Here is a 20,897-nt window from a genome sequence, read left to right as displayed (position 1 = left end):
AACTTAGAATGGGGGATGGCTAGCACGTGGGGAATTCTGGGAGAACACGTGATGCAAACTGGTCATGCTGTGGGAGACTGAGGGATGAGAGGGTTGAAGGATCAAGGCCAGATTTGAGGCGATAGAAAATGGAGTCTGCTAACCTGACTGCAGTGGGCAAGAAGACCTTTGGACTCGGCCGCCTCCGGAGAAATGCTACAAAAAGTCTTGGGCAACCAGTGATAGTCAAAGGTCTTGGAAAAATACAAAAAGTCTTGGTCAACCAGTGATTGTCTCCAGGGCAGCAAGATGATAAGTATCTGCATTCGTCGAGTGGGGGACCCACACTGCATTGTACTACAGATTCATTATTTTTTTCGGGATTCATATTGTGCATCATTGTCGGGAGTATGGCTGTGATGCTGATGCAGTACTCCCTGTTTTCAGTAAGCTGGTACTCTTTTTGCTGACCTCGGAAGGATGACAGGCAACCCACCTTGTGTTCTTTCCCACCTGGTGTTCTTTTTTTATTTCTCTCTTTCTTCATTTATCTGTCCAAGGAGAAGTTAATTTTTGCAGAGATTTTTCTGGAAGGTTCACTTGGCTGCGCCTGCATGGGTTTGAGGGTTGTGGAGTAGCGGCTGAAACCCGAATCTTATCCAGGTTCCTCCTGATGACTCCATCTTGGTCATCTCTTTGCTTATTCGGGTTCCTTCTGATGACTCCAATGTAGTATTTGGTTTTCCATTTAATTATGTGACATCACAAAAGGAGGCAATCTCTGGACCTTAAGACCCTAAGCCAGCAACTTAACCGTCAAGCCAACACCAGGCTTTAAACTCCAGATGAATGAGAGCTTGGCAGCTAAGGTTGTTTGAGTTTGACATCAAATTATGTTACATTGCTGATCTGTTTGCTTAAAACATGTCGCACTGAATATGATGCACAATTTATGCTAAAATTAGGCAATTCTCTTTGTGTATGGGTATGCATGCCTGAATCTCATCTATCTATAATTCCAGTAATCTCTGTGTGTGTGTGTGTTTGTCTGTGTGTCTGTGACCGCTGTTTCTCGACAACCACGGGTCCGATATACTTTAAACTTGCCAGGTATATTGCTGGGGACCCGAGGATGTGCCTTTTCAAGGTTTCATATTAATCGGAGAAGTAGTTACCGAGCTATGGCGATTTCTTTACCAAACTCCGCAAGCCGTTCGCTTTGGACCAAACCATTTCATGTAAATAGAGGGGGGGGATTGTCACCGTACTCGCAAGCCGTTCGCTTTGGACCAAACCATTTCATGTAAATAGAGGGGGGGGATTGTCACCGTACTCGCAAGCCGTTCGCTTTGGCTTTGCGAATGGACCAAACCATTTCATGTAAATAGAGGGGGGGGGGATATAATTTTAGATATATATATATAGTACGGGCATGCCCTAGTATAATTAAAAACGGCTTAGCCAATCTCTACCAAATTTTGCCTACATAATCCATTCATGTGGGATCCACACAGGGTCAAGTCGTGGGCTGAAATTAAATTTTCGTCTGTACATGTAGAATAATGCAAATGGTTTAACCACTGAGGCCTATCAGATGGATGGGGGTATTGATGCAAAATTCGACCCCCAGGGTGAGCGGGTATTACTACTAAGCCAAAATTAGGAGAGGAGTTTGGTTCGCATATCTGACTTGAGCCTGTCAGTTCAATGTAAATCAGGATGTATTTAAGGAAATGCACATGTTAAATGTGTGGCAGTTCGCAATCACCTTGTCAGTTGAGAACAAATCGGCTTGTCGTTTTTCACCTTGTACACTCTCCTCATTCCTCATGTCAGACTGATTGTGGAAAAAGCGTTCTTGCATAAGTGGTTTTCAAATGTAACTGTTCAAAATGGTACATTACCAGGCACAACTCCTGCTGGGAAGTGTTAAGATAAATTGATTTGATGTTTGTGAATATAACAATTTTCTCAGTTTTTTTTTTTCTTTTTCTTGAGTTCAGGCCATTTGTGACATGAAATGGTAAATAAAAGCTGACATAAATCAAAGATATCCCTTCCTCTCTTTCTCCTCTTTTCCTGTTTGTTCATGCCCTTGATTATTGTCGCCCACTCTTCACCAACTCACTCTTCCTTGAGCCTCATTGTTGTCAAGAAAAAGGAAAAGAAAAGGCTTGGCAACTGGGGCAGCTTTGCTTTGATTTATTCTATCATATATATATATATATATATATATATATATATATATATATATATATATATATATATATATATATATATATATATATATATAACGTATTAAATACAATGCAGCAATGCGAAGTTCTTATTTCATTTCACTTTTGTTATTGTTCCTCCACTGTGACAGAGGTCCCAGAATTCTCTGAACAACATGCTCAGTGCCATGAAGAAAGATTCTTTGCAAAACACACATCCCATCTCTGCCAATGTGCATAACATCAGCAAAGTGGAAGAAATGTTTGATTCATTGTCTTATCAAAAGGTAATGTTGGAATATCTGCAAAGGCTTTGAACTTGGAACTCTCATCCTGGAAAATTTGCTGTTATGGATGTTGCTGTAAATAGTTGATGCTTTTCCTGTGTTTATTTTAGTTTTGACAACCTTAAATATTGAACCAAACTCACCAATTTCCTCTTATATGTCAGGAGATTGATAGAATCCAAAAAGAAAAGGAAATTACAAAGAATGTTTGATTTTGACATTCGGTTACATGCTGGTGTGTGTCTGTGCGTGTTTCATTCTTTCTCTTTCCCTCTCTCAAAGGCAGCTGCTGTGCTTGGAATGCTGCGTTTTTATCTGAAAGTTCAACCATTTGACCAAGGTGTTAAGGTTTATCTCAAGAATAACAGCTACAGAAATGCAGAAGTTGAAGACTTGTGGCGAGCAATTTCTCAGGTCTTCATTAAACCTTTTCCCTTAAGCAGCATGTATTGCATTCTTCTTTTTTGCCTTTAATTCCGATTGTACCATTTAATATTGGCTGCAAAATAAAATAATTATTTGAGTGCAATTGTAAGATTATGGATTTTGATTGTATGGATGTAATCAAGTGCAAATAAGGTATCATCTGCACAGAGTGTTGACAATATGGGTGACGTGACCAAGATGATGGATTCGTGGATTTACCAACCCGGCTTTCCTCTTGTCACTGCCACACTCAATGGAAACGAGGTGCATCTTCATCAGGATCGCTTCTTTCTCGACCATCCAGAAGCACCCGACACTAAAAGGTTGGTGTTACGTGTGTGCTCGTTTGTTTCACTATTATCTGTCGATGCATTCGAGGATTGTCTTAAACGAGTCCAGAAATGCTGAAAGAGTAGTTTCTGAACTTTTGAGTAGCTGAGATGATAACTTATTGGATTTACTTTGTTGGCTTCCTTTTCCGATGAACAAGAAGGTTTACAATAATTTTTTTTTTTGTATACAAGATCGAGGCTTGTGTAAGAGCTAACATTAATCACAAAAAAAAAAACGTACACATAAAACATATAATAAAGGGAGCGGGAGACAAGATGGGGAGAGAGGGAAGAACACCTGTAAAACATTTAAGAGCAGGGACATCTGTGGGCGGGAGAGGGCTTTGGGGGAGGAGGCATGGGAAGGGGGGGGGGGGGTGGTGTGGGAGAGGTATAAAACACATGGAAACTGCTAGGACTTCCAGGAAAGAAGTCGGTATTTCAAGAAAGTCGATCTGGCGTGAATTAACAGAGGTGTAGAAAAGATCAAGAGTTTGGATGGGGGAAGATAAGAGATGGTGGTGAACAGCTGTTTTAAAGACCTGGAGGGGAGGAGTGGAATTGAAGAGAGTGAGGGAGTTTGTTATTGATGCGGGAGAAAAGAGGAATGAAAGAGTGAAGGTGAGCAGAGAGTCTTGATTTTGTCAGTTTCACCAGAAGAGGGTTGCTGGCAGATCTTGTGTGACCTGTAGGAATATTTGGGGGACAGAGCACAGACAGAGCTGGGGGGGCGAGGTCGGAGAGGCGTCGGTAGAAGACAGAGACCACCAAACTGCTTGCGGTGAGTGAGTGAAAGGCCCTGATGCCCGGCAAATATTGGTTATCCTATTTTTTTTCTTCTCTTCACCAAGCTGTTAATGTACCATAATATTGGTCTTCAGTGACAACTGTGTGTATTATGATACATGGGGTTTGAGTGGATTTTCCGGAAGTTGTTAATTATTTGAATGTATTTATTGCTGCTGTTCCCCCGATTGCCAACGTAATCCTGCTTCACTGATCATGCAGTGTTCCCTCCGCACTCTGCCCTTCATTTCATTTCCTGGATCCTTCCTTGCACTATTGAGATTTTAATGTACTGAAATGGCACTCCTAAACTTGAAGGACCCCTTCCAACTACGACAACACAGTTTTATATAGGTAACAGACATGTCATGATATTTGAGGCATTACTATATTGATACTTGTATATTACAGCATGAAAACAAACCATCAAAACTATTTTGGAACACCAGCGGAAGACTGGACTGAACAGAGCTTACTCCATACTGAACTTGCAATTGCCATGAAGCAAGATTACACCTGTTGGTTTTTTTTTTTTAATGGGTACATATTTGCAGTGATTATTGCACTCCATTCGAAGTCGATTTTGAATGGTTGTCCGTTAATGACCCTGCCAAGTCTTTTGTATCTGACTTATTTTGGTAATGCTGTAATGTGAAAAGGTGGAGAGGGGAGGGGGGGGGGCAGGGAGGGGGCATCCAACGATATTGTTAAGAATATGGTTAAACTGCCAAAATCTAGGCTCTCTGCTCACCTTCACTCTTTCATTCCCCTTTTCTCCCGCCTCTGGAACAAAGTCCCCCACTCCCTTCAATCCCACTCCTCCCTCCAGGTCTTTAAAACAGCTGTTCACCACCATCTCTTATCTTCCCCCATCCAAAACCTTGATATTTTCTGCCCCTGCTAATTCACCCCAGATACACTTTTTTTTTTTGGAAATTCCAACTTCTTTCCTGGAAGTCCTTGCAGTGTTCATATGTTTTATACCTCTCCCACCTCCCCCCAAGCCCTCCCCCTCCCACATTTCTCCCGATGTCCCTGCTCTCAAATGTTGTGTTTGTGTCCTTCCTCCTCTCTCCCCATCTTGTCTGCCGCTCCCCTTATTTTTTGTGTTTTGTGTGTCGGTTTGACTTTTTGTGTGATTAATGTTAGCTCTTTCACGAGCCTCGATCTTGTATACAAAAAAAAAAAAAAAAATTGTATGGACCATGTGAGTAGGTTATATTTACCTTTTATGTAATATTATCCATCAAGTTTAATTAACCTCTCCACTGGTTATATTTACATTTACTATGTGAGGAGGTTATAAAGAGGTTGTTTTCACCCCTGTCTGAACAATCAACAGGATATCTCAAAGAAGGTGTGGACAAATTTGGACCAAATTTGGTGGACAGGTTGTGTGTGTGACAAGGGTGAAATGATTAGATTTTCGTGAAGATCCAGATCCAGGTCACATAAAAGTGATTCTTCAGTATTGAGAGGCAGGGCTAAAAGCAATATAGAGTAAAGCGCGATATCTCAAAAAGTTGTGCACAGATTCGGACGAAACTTGATGGACGAGTTGGGTGTGTAACAAGGACGCATTTATTCGATTTTGGAAGAGATCTGAATACGGATCCGATAATTTTAAAGTGATTCTTCACCATTGAGTGATAGGGCCAAAAATTATATATACAGTCGTGGCCAAAAAGATTGGCACCCTTGCACTTTTTTCAAATAACTCACAATTTTCTCGAAAAATAAGTTGACATTCACAAAAGTATTTGGTCTCCACAATTCTTTATTTCATTGTTATTTTATTACAGAACCTTTGTTTTTGATTCAGAACTTAATATGTATTTTAAATCAGAGAATAAAAAGAAATGGCATTGACAAAATTATTGACACCCAAGACTTAATATTTGGTAGCACAGACTTTGGACAAAATTACTGCAGTCAAGCACTTCCTGCAGCCATAAATGAGCTTCCTGCACCTCTCCACTGGCAGTTTGTCCCACTCTTCTTGTGCAAACTGCTCCAGTTCTCCCAGATTTGAAGGGTGCCTTCGCCCAACTGCTGTTTTCATATATCTCCACAGGTGTTCAATGGGATTTAGATCTGCACTCATTGCTGGCCACTTCAGAACAGTCCAGCGTTTTGTCTTGAACCATTCCTGGGTGCTTTTTGAAGTGTGTTTGGGATCATTGTCCTGCTGCAAGACCCATGACCTCAGACGAAGACCCAGCTTTCTGACACTGGGTTGACCATTGCGCTCCAAAATGCCTTGGTAATCTCCTGATTTCATGATGCCATGTACACATTCAAGGTACCCAGTGCCAGAGGCAGCACAGCAACCCCAAAACCATCGCTGAACCTCCTCAATGTTTGACTGTAGGGAAGGTGTTCTTTTTCATTGAAGGGTTCATTTTGTTTTCTATAAACATAGAGATGATGTGCTTTACAGGAAAGCTCTAATTTGTTTTCATCTGTCCACAGCACATTCTCCCAGATTTTGGCTGGTTCAAGTGTGTTTTGGCAATCTCCAGTCAGACTTTCTCAGCAGTGGGGTCCTGCTGGTTCTCCTACCACATAACCCCCTTTCATTGAGTTGGTGACAGATTGTGCGAGTTGAAACTGTCGTACCTTGTGTCTGAAGGTCAGCTTGAATCTGTTTGGCAGTTGATCGAGGTGCTTTCTCCACCATTCGACCAATCCTTCGCTGAAATCTTCGATCAAGTTTTCTCTTGTGGCCACGTCCAGGGAGGTTGGCTACAGTGCCATGGGCGTTAAAGTTCCTGATAACATTGCGTACGGTGGACACAGGAACATCAAGGTCTCTGGAGATGGGCTTGTAACCTTGAGATTGTCCATGCTTGGCTACTATCCTGTCTGACTTCCTCAGACAATTCTCTGTTTTTCTTTCTTTTCTCCATACTCATTGTGGTAGACAAAGTGACACAACTGGTTGAATGAGTGATTTTTATATTGGAGGCACCTGCAACTCACCATTGGTGAGTTTGATTCCAAAGTAAAGGAGAATCACCTGCTTGAAATCAAATTTTCTGTGACATCTGAAAGGTGCCAATACTATTGTCCGGGCAATTTTAGGGTTTCTGTGTGGAATAAGCCAAGATTTAGTAGTTTTTTTTCGACTTTTTTTTGTTTTGTTCCACTGCAAACCAAAGAAATACATGTGTGGATACCAAAATATTTTTTAATATCAACAATTTTCTGGAAGAAATGATGCATTATTTGATAAAAGTGCAAGGGTGCCAATATTTTTTGCCACGACTGCAGCATTATATCAGAAAAAGTTGTGGATGGATTATGACAAAACTACGTGGATGAATAGGTACACCGGTGTGTACCCCGGTTTAGAATAGGTACACCGTATTCCTGCATGTTGTAAGAGGCGACTAAAAGGGCTGGCGTCAGGAAGGGCATCCGGCCATAAAAACATTGCCTCAAAAAGGGAACCATGACAATTACATATGGGCGGGGTACAGCCCGAAGTGGAGATCGGTTTCTGAGGTTTGGGACATGGAATGTAGGGACAATGACAGGGAGATCAGGAGAAGTGGTGGAAGTATTGGTCAGAAGAAGAGTGGACATATGTTGTGTGCAGAAGATGAGATGGAAGGGAAGTGGTGTGAGAATGGTGAAGGGTAGGCAGGGACAGAAATACAAGTTTGTGTGGCAAGGGTGCCCGGAAGGCATGCATGGTGTTGGTGTCCTGTTTTCTGAGGAGTTTGTAGACAGTGTGGTGAGTGTGACAAGACTGAGTGAAAGGTTGACGATGGTGAAAATGATGATTGGAAAGCACTTGGTGAATGTCATCTCGGGATATGCTCCGCAGGTCGGTCGGAGCAATGAAGAGAGGGACAAGTTCTGGTGTGCGATAGAGAAGCTGATTGAAAACGTGAAAGATGAGGAGGTTGTTGTGGTAGGAGGAAACTTAAATGGGCATGTGGGAAGGGGTACAGACGGTTTTGAGGAAGTTTATGGGGGTATGGATATGGTGTGAGGAATGGAGAAGGTGAAAGGATTTTGGAGTTTGCTGATGAGCTGGTTTGTTGATTTGTAATACTCAGTTCCAGAAAGAGGATATTAAGCTTGTTACATACACGTCAGGTGGATCGACGACAACTGTTGACTATCTGATGGTGCGTATGCGAGATAGGGGGCACCTCTGGGACACAAAGGTGATCCCGGGTGAGGAGGCTGTTTCACAGCACCACTTGGTTGTCTGCGACATAAGGGTAAAAGGTATGAGGAGAGCTCGGCAGGTGAAGTACCAACCGAGAATGAAGGTGTGGAGGTTGAAAGAGGTGACAGTGAGGGAGGCATGAAAAGCGAGGCTGAGTATAGCAGAGGATGATGTGGTTGAGCTTGAAAGTGGTTGGATGTCAATGAAAGATAGTCTGTTGGGAGCCATTGGTGAGGTACGTGGATGGACAAAAGGACCCCCGAGGCACTCGGAAACATGGTGGTGGGATGACGAACTTGGAAAGAGGATTGATGAGAAGAGGAAGAAGTTCAAGGAGTGGCAGAAGGCAAAGGGTACGGGGGCAGAAAAGGCATAGCATGAAAGTTATAAGGCAGCCAAGAAGGCTGCAAAGAAAGAGGTAGCAAAGGCGCAGGAGGGATGCAGGAAAATGTGCGGAGAATGCTTGGATTCGGAAGAGGGTCAGAGAGTGGTATTCAGGATTGCAAAGCAGATAGCGAAAGAGGTGCAATGTGATGGGGGTGAGTTGCTTGAAGGATGAAGTGGGACAAATCGTTGTGGACCCAGATGGAATTAAAGGAAGATGGAAGAGCTGTTGAATGCAGAGAATGAATGGGACAGCAACATCAAGAGTAACCCAGTTTTAGGACCGGCAGAGAAGATAACTGCGAAGGAAGTTGAGGAAGCGATAAAAGCAATACAACAACAACAACAGGCATTTTAAGGCCATTTTCCCTGCAAGAGTGGGGGTTAGCGTTGCGGTCCCCATGACAATCTTCTCCATTTTGCCATATTTTCTGCATCTCCCCTTGTTAACCCTCTTTCCCGCATTTCTTCTTCGACCATGTTTAGCCAAGTCTTTCTCAGACTTCCCCGTCCTCTACTTCCTTCGACATTAATTTCCATCACTCTTCTCAACCAGTCACTTTCATCCTTCCTCAACACATGACCAAACCATCTCGAACTGTTTCTCTTCACAGCATCCATCACAGGCTCTATTCCCATTATCTTTCGCAATTCATCATTTGTCTTCCTCTCTCTCAACGATACTCCGCGCATCCACCGAACCATTCGCATTTCCACCCTTTCCAGCCTTCGCTGCTGCTCTACGTTCATTACCCATGTCTCGCTCCCATAAATCATAACACTTCTCACAGATGCAGCATGCACCTTTTCCTTCAGCTTCAACGACACTCCCCTCCTCGTCAGCACGCCACTCAGTTCCCGAAACTTCTTCCATGCACATCTCACGACAGCAACCGTTGCCGAGTCTGATCCACCTTCTCCATTCAGCATGTCTCCGAGGTAACAAAATGTTTTCACACCTTCCAGCTTCACCCCGTCTCCAAGATCCAACTCAACATTTCCTCCATCTGCAGGTCCCTCTGTGCACACCTTGCACTTGAATGTAGCTGCCACACTGGTTAGTGACCCTCTCAAACCACTACATTTTTGATGAACCCACTCAGCGCACATTGTACATTGAATGGAATTCACTCCGACACCCTTCCTGCACCCAGCAGACGGCCACTTCCCAGTTCTTTCCCCTTCGCCACATGCTTTACCACTTGCCGTCACCTTCGTTTTTCCCATATTCACCTTCAGACCTTTTGTCTCCATACATTCCTTCCACTTGTTCATCTTCTCTTTCAGTCCATCCATACTTTCTGCAATCAATACCAGATCATCTGCATACAACAACTCCCACGGTAAACCCTCCTTTACGTTCCGAGCCTGCACCTCTATCACAGCTACAAATAGTAGTGGACTTAGCAGCGACCCCTGATGCACTCCCACCTTCACCTCAAACTCACCACTCTTCCCGTCCTTCATCCTTACAGCTGTGCATGCTCTTTTGTACATTGCCATCACGACTCTGATCAACCTCCACTCCTAACTTCCTCAATGCCCATGTCACTACTTCGCGTGGAACCCTATCGAATGCTTTCTCAAGATCAACAAACCCAAGAAACAACTTCTTCCTCTTCTCCATGTACTTCTCCTGCAACTGCCTCACAATAAAAAGCGTGTCTGTCGTTCCTCTTCCTGGCATAAATCCAAACTGCATTTCGTCAATCTTCACTTTCTTCCTTATCCTCCTCTCCAACACCCTTTCCAATATCTTCATTCCATGCTCCAATAACTTTATCGCTCGATACGAGCCACAGTCCAGAGGGTCACCTTTCCCCTTGTATAGAGGGACGAGGGTACTCAGTTCCCAATCAACTGGAATGCGGCCTTCTTTCACCACCAGATTGCAGATCTCTGTCATTCTCTTCACACCCAAATTTCCCGCTGCCTTCAACATATCTCCCACAACTCCCGTCGGCCCTCCCGCTTTTCTACTCTTCATTGCTTTTATCGCTTCCACTTCCTCTTTTATCGCTTTTTTTTTTTTTTTTTTTTTTTAATTGCTTTTATCGCTTCCTCAACTTCCTTCTCGGTTATCTTCTCTGCCGGACCTAAAACTGGGTTACTCTCTATGTTGCCATCCCAATCATTCTCTGCATTCAACAGTATTTTTATATATCTCTTCCCTCTTCCTTTAATTCCATCTGGGTCCACGATGATTTGTCCCACTTCATCCTTCAAGCAACTCGCCCCCATCGCATCACACGTCTCTTTCGCTATCTGCTTTGCAATCCTGAATACCGCTCTCTGACCCTCTTCCAAATCCAAGCGTTCTCCGAACATTTTCCTGCATGCCTCCTGCGCCTTTGCTACCTCTTTCTTTGCAGCCTTCTTGGCTGCCTTATAACTTTCATGCTCTGCCTTTTCTGCCCCCATACCCTTTGCCTTCTGCCACTCCTTGAACTTCTTCCTCTTCTCGTCAATCTTCTTTCCAACTTCATCATCCCACCACCATGTTTCCGATGTCAATCTTTCATTGACATCCAACCACTTTCAAGCTCAAGCACATCATCCTCTACCATACTCAGCCTCTCTTTTAATGCCTCCCTCACTGTCACCTCCTTCAACATCCACACCTTCATTCTCGGTTGGTACTTCACCCGCCGAGGTCTCCTCGCACCTTTCACCCTTATGTCGCAGACAACCAAGTGGTGCTGTGAAATAGCCTCCTCCCCCGGGATCACCTTTGTGTCCCGGTGGTGCCCCCTATCTCACCTCCGCACCAGCAGGTAGTCAATGGTTGTCGTCGACCCACCTAACGTGTATGTAACAAGCTTATTATCCTCTTTTTGGAACTGAGTTTTACAAATCAACAAATCAGCTCCATCAGCAAACTCCAAAATCCTTTCACCTTCTCCATTTCTCACAACATATCCGTAACCCCGATGAACTCCCTCAAAACCGTCCATACTCCTTCCCACATGTCCATTTAGGTCTCCTCCTACCACAACAACTTCTTTATCTTTCGCGTTTTCCATCAGCTTCTCTATTGCACACCAGAACTTGTCCTTCTCTTCATCGCTCCAACCAACCTGCGGAGCATATCCTGAGATGACGTTCACCAAGAGCTTTCCAATCATCATTTTCACCATCATCAACCTTTCACTCACTCTTGTCACACTCACCACACTGTCTACAAACTCCTCAGAAAACAGGACACCAACACCATTCACGCCTTCTGGGCACCCTTGCGACACAAACTTGTATTTCTGTCCCTGCCTACCCTTCACCATTCTCACACCACTTCCCTTCCATCTCGTCTCCTGCACACAACATATGTCTCGCACACATCTCGTCTCCCGCACACAGTGCGTCTCCTGCACTCTTCTTCTGACCAATACTTCCACCACTTCTCCTGATCTCCCTGTCATTGTCCCTACATTCCATGTCCCAAACCTCAGAAACCGATCTCCACATCAGGCATCAGACGTTCCGTCGTCATAAATGGAGTGATTTCCACCTCTGCTTCAATCGGGTTCCCCACCTTGAGTTTTGACGAGAGGGAGTGGGGTCCCCCACGGGGTACTTCGGGCTGTACCCTGCCCTTATGTTATGTATACACAAATAATTAAGTTAAGCACCCCCCCCCCCCGTTTTTTTACAACCTCGCACATTAGAAGTTTGTTGTCGTCAAAACAGTGTAATATACCCATGATATTGCTATATTTTCTGGAGAAGTGATATTATGGTCACATAAAAACATAACAATCATGCCGTTTTCAATATTTTATTCTGAATAATTTAAGGTGAAATTTTTTGGGAATTTTAGGCATATTTGCACCTCAATTTAAGTATGGAGCTATAGGTCCATCACGGACAGTGTGGATGACGTTTATGTTTTCTAACGTACAGTCATTGTTCTGAGAAGACCTCTAGCGATCTTTGCGTCAATAACGTGTGTAGGACCCACGTGATCGGATCACTGACTCAACCCTACGTCTCATAGACCCTGTAAGCCGTCGTATGCGTTGCTGTGGCAGGTTGTTCCATTCCCGATGTAATGCACGTTCCAATTCATCCAGATTGGCTATTGGAGGGACCTTCTTCGCAATTTGTCGTCCCAACATGTCCCAAACGTGCTCGAGGGGGTTCAGGTCAGGACTGTACGCAGGCCAGGGGATGGTTGTCACAGCACCTTGCTCCAGCAAGGCTCGGACGCGTCTCGCACGGTGAGGCCTGGCGTTGTCATCCATGAAGATGGGTCTGCTGGCGAGGGTGTGGTCATCGAAGTGCGGGATTACGGTGGTATTCAGGATTTCCTCGGCATATCGCTCTCCGTTGAGGTTACCTCGCACAGTTATCAGGTCCAACTTACAGTCATGGGAGAAGCATCCCCAGACCATAATCGAGCCACCACCAACGGGTACCGTTGGTTGAATGTTTTTAGGTGCATACGCGGTGTTTTTGTGTCGCCACACCCGAACACGCCCATCTGTCACGTACAGCAAGAACCGGCATTCATCCGACCAATGAACTCGCCTCCAAGACCGGATGTTCCATCCACGTCGCGCTAGGCACCATGCCAAACGCTCCCTCTGATGTCGTTCGAGTAGCCTTGGACGCTTGATCACTCGTCTTGACCTTAAACCGGCCGATTTCAGGCGGTTCCCCACGGTACGGTGACATAGCCTTCTGTTGGGCAGCCAGTTGTCTTTCAGGAAATGGCTCGAGGCGAAGGGATATCGTCGCACCAGTCTCAAAAGCGCTCTATCTTGGCGGACTGTTGTCACGCGAGGTCTTCCAGACCTTGGGCGGTCCTTCACCGCATCCGTTTCCTGGTGTTTCTGCACCAACCGACTGATCACCGAATGGTGGTAACCCAACGTTCGAGCTACAGCTTTTCTGGACATTCCGGACTCGATCATGCCTATTATCCGCCATCGTTCTCCGTCCGACAACCGTCTACGAGCCACCATTACGAGAAAATGACCATGTAACCCCCACACGAGCTCAGGCGTGACTTGCAATAACCCGTGATGATAGTGCATTTACAGAAAATCACGACCACGTGGATGATAACACGTGCTGCACGAGCGATGGGCGTCACAGATGAGTGCACTCATCTGCATTTCATCAATGGATAATTGCTAATGTCATACCAATCATTATTTGATCTCACATACCTTAGAATATATGCCAATGTATACATATACACAAAGAATATATATTAGGGGGTGCTTACCTTAATTCGTTGTGTAGGGGTGCTTAACTTAATTCTTTGTGTATAGTTGTAATTGTCCTGGTTCTCTTTTTGAGGTTTTTTTATGGCCGGATGCCCTTCCTGACGCCAACCCTTTTTAGTCGCCTCTTACGACACGCAGGGATACGGTGTACCTATTCTAAACTGGGGTACACCGGGTGATAAAAGCAATGAAGAGTAGAAAAGCAGCAGGGCCGACGGGAGTTGTGGGAGATATGTTGAAGGCATCGGGAAGTTGGGGTGTGAAGAGAATGACAGAGATCTGTAATCTGGTGGTGAAAGAAGGCCGCATTCCAGTGGATTGGGAACTGAGTACCCTCGTCCCTCGAAACAAGGGGAAAGGTGACCCTCTGGACTGTGGCTCGTATCGAGCGATAAAGTTATTGGAGCATGGAATGAATGTATTGGAAAGGGTGATGGAGAAGAGGATAAGGAATAAAGTGAAGATCGACGAAATGCAGTTTGGATTTACGTCAGGAAGAGGAACGACAGACATACTTTTTATTGTAAGGCAGTTGCAGGAGAAGTACATGGAGCAGAGGAAGAAGTTATTTCTTGGGTTTGTTGATCTGGAGAAAGCATTCGATAGGGTTCCATGCGAAGTAGTGACATGGGCATTGAGGAAGTTAGGAGAGGAGGAATGGTTGATCAGAGTGGTGATGGCAATGTATGAGATGGCGTGCACAGCTGTAAGGATGAAGGACAAGAACAGTGGTGAGTTTGAGGTGACGGTGGTAGTGCATCAGGGGTCGGTACTAAGTCCACTACTATTTGTAACTGTGATGGAGGTGCTGGCTCGGAATGTAAAGGAAGGTTTACCGTGGGAGTTGTTTTATGCAGATGATCTGGTGTTGATTGCGGAAAGTATGGATGGACTGAAGGAGAAGATGAACAAGTGGAAGGAATGTATGGAGACAAAAGGTCTGAAGGTGAATATCAGAAAACGAAGGTGATGGCAAGTGTTAAAGCACGTGGTGAGGTGGAAAGAACTGGGAAGTGGCCGTGTGCTGTGTGCAGAAGGGTGTCGGAGTGAACTCCATTCAATGTACAATGTGCGCTGATTGGGTTCGTCAAAAATGTCGTGGTCTGAGAGGGTCATTAACCAGTGTGGCAGCTACATTCAAGTGTAAGGTGTGCACAGAGGGAGCTGCAGATGGAGGAAATGTTGAGTTGGATCTTGGAGACGGCGTGAAGCTGGAAGGTGTGAAAAGATTTTGCTACCTCGGAGACATGCTGAATGGAGAATGTGGATCAGACTCAGCAATGGTTGCTGGAGTGAAATGTGCATGTAAGAATTTTCGGGAACTGAGTGGTGTGCTGACGAGGATGCGAGTGTCGTTGAAGCTGAAGGGAAAGGTGTTTGCTGCATGTGTGAGAAGTGTTATGATTTATAGGAGCGAGACATGGGTAATGAACGTAGAGCAGCAACGAAGGCTGGAAAGGGTGGAAATGCAAATGGTTCGGTGGATGTGCGGAGTATCATTGAGAGAGAGGAAGACAAATGATTAATTGTGAAAGATGATGGGAATAGAGCCTGTGATGGATGCTGTGAAGAGAAAAAGGTTGAGATGGTTTGGTCATGTGTTGAGGAAGAATGAAAGTGACTGGTTGAGAAGAGTGATGGAAATGAATGTTGAAGGAAGTTTTTTGGGGAAGACCAAGAAAGACTTTGCTAAAGGTGGTGGAAGAAGAAATGCGGGCAAGGGGGTTAACCAGGGGAGATGCAGAAAATAGGGCAAAATGGAGAAGATTGTCATGGGCACCGCAAGGCTAACCCCCGCTCTTGCAGGGAAAATGGCCTTAAAATGCCTGTTGTTTTTCGAATACGAATTCGTATAATGTATAAATGTTATGTATAAATACGTATAAATGTTATATTATATAAACTTCGAATACGTATAAATGTTATAAACAACACAATTCCCCCACACCCCACCCCACCCCATGGTTTTAAGGCCTTAGGCTCGGTTCCATAAAATTCTCATCCTTGAGGAAAGATTCCCCTTTAGGTATGCTGTGATTCCTTGGGGAAGGATTTCCATGAGGGCTGTTGCATAAACAACCCTTCGGAAATCCTCAAGTAAGGATTTCCGTAAGGTTGAGGAAATCCTTGGGAGCCACTGCTATGCTCGGAAACCAAGAAGATTAGAGATAGGAATGAAGTTGTGTTGCTATTGATTTAAAATGAACACGTAATTTTTAAATAATGCTTGTTATATTGCTCCATCCATGCTTGTTATATGTTGCATGGGGCTTCCGGATGAAGGAGCAATAAAATTATTCTTGTGTAAAATGCATTCGATTATCATTTCGCATTTTATTTTAAATGCATTAATGTGTGCAGTAAATGTTTGAAACTTTTCGAGAATGTTGAAAGTGTGACATTATGAAAGTGAGACATGGATGTGAAACAACAAGCAAAATATTCTGGATGTCATGAAAGAGTGAAAATGATATCCAAGTCACTGTGCCGCCGGTCAGAGCGGGTTTTGCAATGCACAAACACTTCTCAATTGTGGAAGTATTGCTCTATCATCCCCAGGCATCGCGCTGCACCGTTTTGGTTCATCACTTCTCGATACTCCTCTACTGGTACCTGGAGCTCATCTTCCCCCTGGGAAGTCTGGTTGTCTACCTCTCCGAGCTATGTTTTGCAGGACCACAGCTGCTATAATGATCAGATGTGACGGGCTTTCTGTGGTGATAGACGTAATCCGTGGTGACCAAATTTCCACGAAGAACGCCATTTGGAAACGCAGAGGGGAGGGATGGGATGCACCTTTGAGTTGAAGGAAAAACCTAAGGAATATTTGAATGTGCAACGTTCCTCAAATTAAGGATGTCTTTACTCTTTTAGGGGAAACTGGAGGAGATATTTCAGTCAATCCTCAAATCTTTCCTTGAGAGTGCTTTTTTGCAACCAGGCCTTACTTCTAAATACAGACCCCTCCCCCTGTTATCCAAGTCACTGTGCCGCCGCTCAGAGCCTATTCCATATTCCATAGACATAACAATACATTTATTGATGTGCTGTTATATCTTGCAGTGAGGACATGGCATCTAAGCTCCATCACTGTCATGTGACATCTTTGTTTTCTTGGCAGTGAGTTGTGGCGCATTCCACTGATTCTACTGACGAGCAATAATTCTTTGTCTGATTTGGAGTTCCACTTAATGGTCAACAGAGAAGGTGCGTCTTTTCACATTGTGCAATGATAAAATAAATGCATGTTATATTTTGAAACTATAACAAATGGCGTTTGTATCAATGATCATGCAAATGTTTGTGTGCAAACATTCAAACAAACAAAACTACTGCCGTATGGTCTGAATGGGCCTCTCTTTTTCAACAAGCACAAAGGTTTATATGGTGCCAATAATTCTTCGTTTTATAGATGAAATCTATTGCTTCCCTTTTGCATGCAAATTGTGTCATAAAACAGACTTACGACATTGCTAATAATTTTGCTCCATTTAAGTGATGGTCCTGGTGTTGGGCTAGCGGCTAGGGTGCCAGCTTTAGGATCCAAGGATCCTGGGTTCGAATCCCGGTCGATTGCTGAATTAACGCCAGGGGGGTTGACTCAGCCTGTCATCCTTCCGAGGTCGGCTAATTGAGTACCAGTTAACTGGTAATTCCCTGCTTGTCGTAAAAAGGCGACAAAAAGGGTTGGCGGCAGGAAGGGCATCCGGCCGTAAAATATTGCTTCAAAAAGGGGACCAAAAAAACAACAACAACCACGGTCCCCAAAAAAGGCCAACCCCCGCTTTGCGAGGAAAAATGGCCTCTAAAGGTTGTTTTTTTTTTTGGGTTTTTTAAAAACTGATGGTCCACAGTGTCCCTATGAAATTATGTTGATGAAAAGTTGTGCAGAATATCAATATGGTGATAGCTTTTATGGATATGTGCTGAAAGAGGTTGTCTACAAATACTGCATGGTGAGTAGTATTGTGCAAATTTGCACGACTCTTCAGGCAAGAGTGAGATATTGATTGTTTAACAAGTGTACACTGATCAGAGCAAACAAAAGCAATAGTTGTATATTTAAATTGTCAGATCATCCGGCCTCTTCAGCTTGCAGTGCATGTGATAGACGTGGGCAACAGACTGAGACCGGGATGTGGTATAGCACCTGTGCTCGTGTCTTGTTATAAAACAGTGGGCTGCAAGATGGAGGGAATGAAAATAGTTGGAGCCTATCTTGGTTACACCCATGATGGGAAGCTCTATAGGCGATACACCCAAAATGCAAATGAGACTGTGCTGACTGAATGTCAGTTTGCCGATGATTCCACCCTTCTTGCCAACACCAGAATTGGAGCCGAAATGGCCATGCATCAATACACTCAGGTAGCAAGAGATTTTGGACTCTCCATAAGCAACATCAAGACAAAGGTCATGACTGCTGGCAAATAGGTTGCAGAGGAGGACAGAATTCCCTTGTACAAAGACGAGACCAACCAAGTTGATTATGTGAGCGAGTTCTCTTACCTTGGCTCGGTGATCAAGTCATCTGGCAGAATAGACTCTGATGTTGAAAGAAGGATTGCACAGGCATCTATGGTTTTGGTTGTCTGTGCAGACCTCTGATCATGGACCGAGAGCTGACGGTCCAGCCAAAACTGAAGATCTACCGAGCATGCATCTTTTCTGTGTTACTATTTGCCTTGGGAGTGCTGGATCCCACTCAGGAAACATAGGAGGAAACTTGATGCGTTACATCACAGGTGTATGACAACCGTTCTTGGCATCTACAACATGCAGCAGTGGGCCCAGTTGATCACAGCAGCGAAATCAGACAATGCTGGGGTGACCCCGTAACTGCCACTCACAAAGTGATGGCATGTCGTCTTGAATGGTTATCTCGCTATGGTTATCCAAACCAACACATCCGCCAAACCAACACATCCGCCAAACCAACACATCCGCCAAACCAACATCTGCCAAACCAACACATCCGCCAAACCAACACATCCGCCAAACCAACGCATCCGCCAAACCAACGCATCCGCCAAACCAACGCATCCGCCAAACCAACGCATCCGCCAAACCAACGCATCCGCCAAACCAACGCATCCGCCAAACCAACGCATCCGCCAAACCAACGCATCCGCCAAACCAACGCATCCGCCAAACCAACGCATCCGCCAAACCAACGCATCCGCCAAACCAACGCATCCGCCAAACCAACGCATCCGCCAAACCAACGCATCCGCCAAACCAACGCATCCGCCAAACCAACGCATCCGCCAAACCAACGCATCCGCCAAACCAACGCATCCGCCAAACCAACGCATCCGCCAAACCAACGCATCCGCCAAACCAACGCATCCGCCAAACCAACGCATCCGCCAAACCAACGCATCCGCCAAACCAACGCATCCGCCAAACCAACGCATCCGCCAAACCAACGCATCCGCCAAACCAACGCATCCGCCAAACCAACGCATCCGCCAAACCAACGCATCCGCCAAACCAACGCATCCGCCAAACCAACGCATCCGCCAAACCAACGCATCCGCCAAACCAACGCATCCGCCAAACCAACGCATCCGCCAAACCAACGCATCCGCCAAACCAACGCATCCGCCAAACCAACGCATCCGCCAAACCAACGCATCCGCCAAACCAACGCATCCGCCAAACCAACGCATCCGCCAAACCAACGCATCCGCCAAACCAACGCATCCGCCAAACCAACGCATCCGCCAAACCAACGCATCCGCCAAACCAACGCATCCGCCAAACCAACGCATCCGCCAAACCAACGCATCCGCCAAACCAACGCATCCGCCAAACCAACGCATCCGCCAAACCAACGCATCCGCCAAACCAACGCATCCGCCAAACCAACGCATCCGCCAAACCAACGCATCCGCCAAACCAACGCATCCGCCAAACCAACGCATCCGCCAAACCAACGCATCCGCCAAACCAACGCATCCGCCAAACCAACGCATCCGCCAAACCAACGCATCCGCCAAACCAACGCATCCGCCAAACCAACGCATCCGCCAAACCAACGCATCCGCCAAACCAACGCATCCGCCAAACCAACGCATCCGCCAAACCAACGCATCCGCCAAACCAACGCATCCGCCAAACCAACGCATCCGCCAAACCAACGCATCCGCCAAACCAACGCATCCGCCAAACCAACGCATCCGCCAAACCAACGCATCCGCCAAACCAACGCATCCGCCAAACCAACGCATCCGCCAAACCAACGCATCCGCCAAACCAACGCATCCGCCAAACCAACGCATCCGCCAAACCAACGCATCCGCCAAACCAACGCATCCGCCAAACCAACGCATCCGCCAAACCAACGCATCCGCCAAACCAACGCATCCGCCAAACCAACGCATCCGCCAAACCAACGCATCCGCCAAACCAACGCATCCGCCAAACCAACGCATCCGCCAAACCAACGCATCCGCCAAACCAACGCATCCGCCAAACCAACGCATCCGCCAAACCAACGCATCCGCCAAACCAACGCATCCGCCAAACCAACGCATCCGCCAAACCAACGCATCCGCCAAACCAACGCATCCGCCAAACCAACGCATCCGCCAAACCAACGCATCCGCCAAACCAAGGCATCCGCCAAACCAACGCATCCGCCAAACCAACGCATCCGCCAAACCAACGCATCCGCCAAACCAACGCATCCGCCAAACCAACGCATCCGCCAAACCAACGCATCCGCCAAACCAACGCATCCTCCAAACCAACACATCCGCCATGGGTGCCACAGAAGTGGCTCTCTGACTGGCTCAGGCAACCTTGACCAAGAGGGGAGTCACAAAAGAGATGGTGATGTCATCAGATCGGACATGCAGGACATCAAGGTCACTCAAGGCAAGTTGTTTGAACTGGCTTCCACTGGCTACCACTTGCGACTCCCCAACTCTATACCAAGAAGGCCTGGAGGTGGGAGTAACGAGCAGACAATTGATACAATCAGCACCAACCCAGATCATCTGTGATTAATGTGGAAAAGCGTTTAGAAGAGAACATGATAGAAAGAGGCACCAGTGTACAGCAGAATGGGA

General features: G+C 45.6%; 1 protein-coding gene across 2 annotated transcripts in view; it reads left to right on the top strand.

The window, feature by feature from the left end:
* The window catches only part of LOC137431535 (endoplasmic reticulum aminopeptidase 1), an 87,005-nt gene that overhangs the window by 38,833 nt on the left and 27,275 nt on the right, over window positions 1-20,897 (top strand). For both annotated transcript variants that reach the window (XM_068122950.2, XM_068122951.2), the window contains exons 9-12: window positions 2,348-2,482; window positions 2,765-2,896; window positions 3,077-3,231; window positions 16,943-17,028. In XM_068122950.2, coding sequence (XP_067979051.2) covers window positions 2,348-2,482; window positions 2,765-2,896; window positions 3,077-3,231; window positions 16,943-17,028 — 508 coding nt within the window. The remainder of the gene's footprint in view (window positions 1-2,347; window positions 2,483-2,764; window positions 2,897-3,076; window positions 3,232-16,942; window positions 17,029-20,897) is intronic.

The sequence above is a fragment of the Myxine glutinosa genome, chromosome 7 (genome assembly GCF_964187855.1).
Source record: "Myxine glutinosa chromosome 7, kmMyxGlut1.1, whole genome shotgun sequence".
Taxonomy (NCBI): Eukaryota; Metazoa; Chordata; class Myxini; order Myxiniformes; family Myxinidae; genus Myxine; species Myxine glutinosa.
This window is presented reverse-complemented; position numbering and strand designations above follow the sequence as displayed.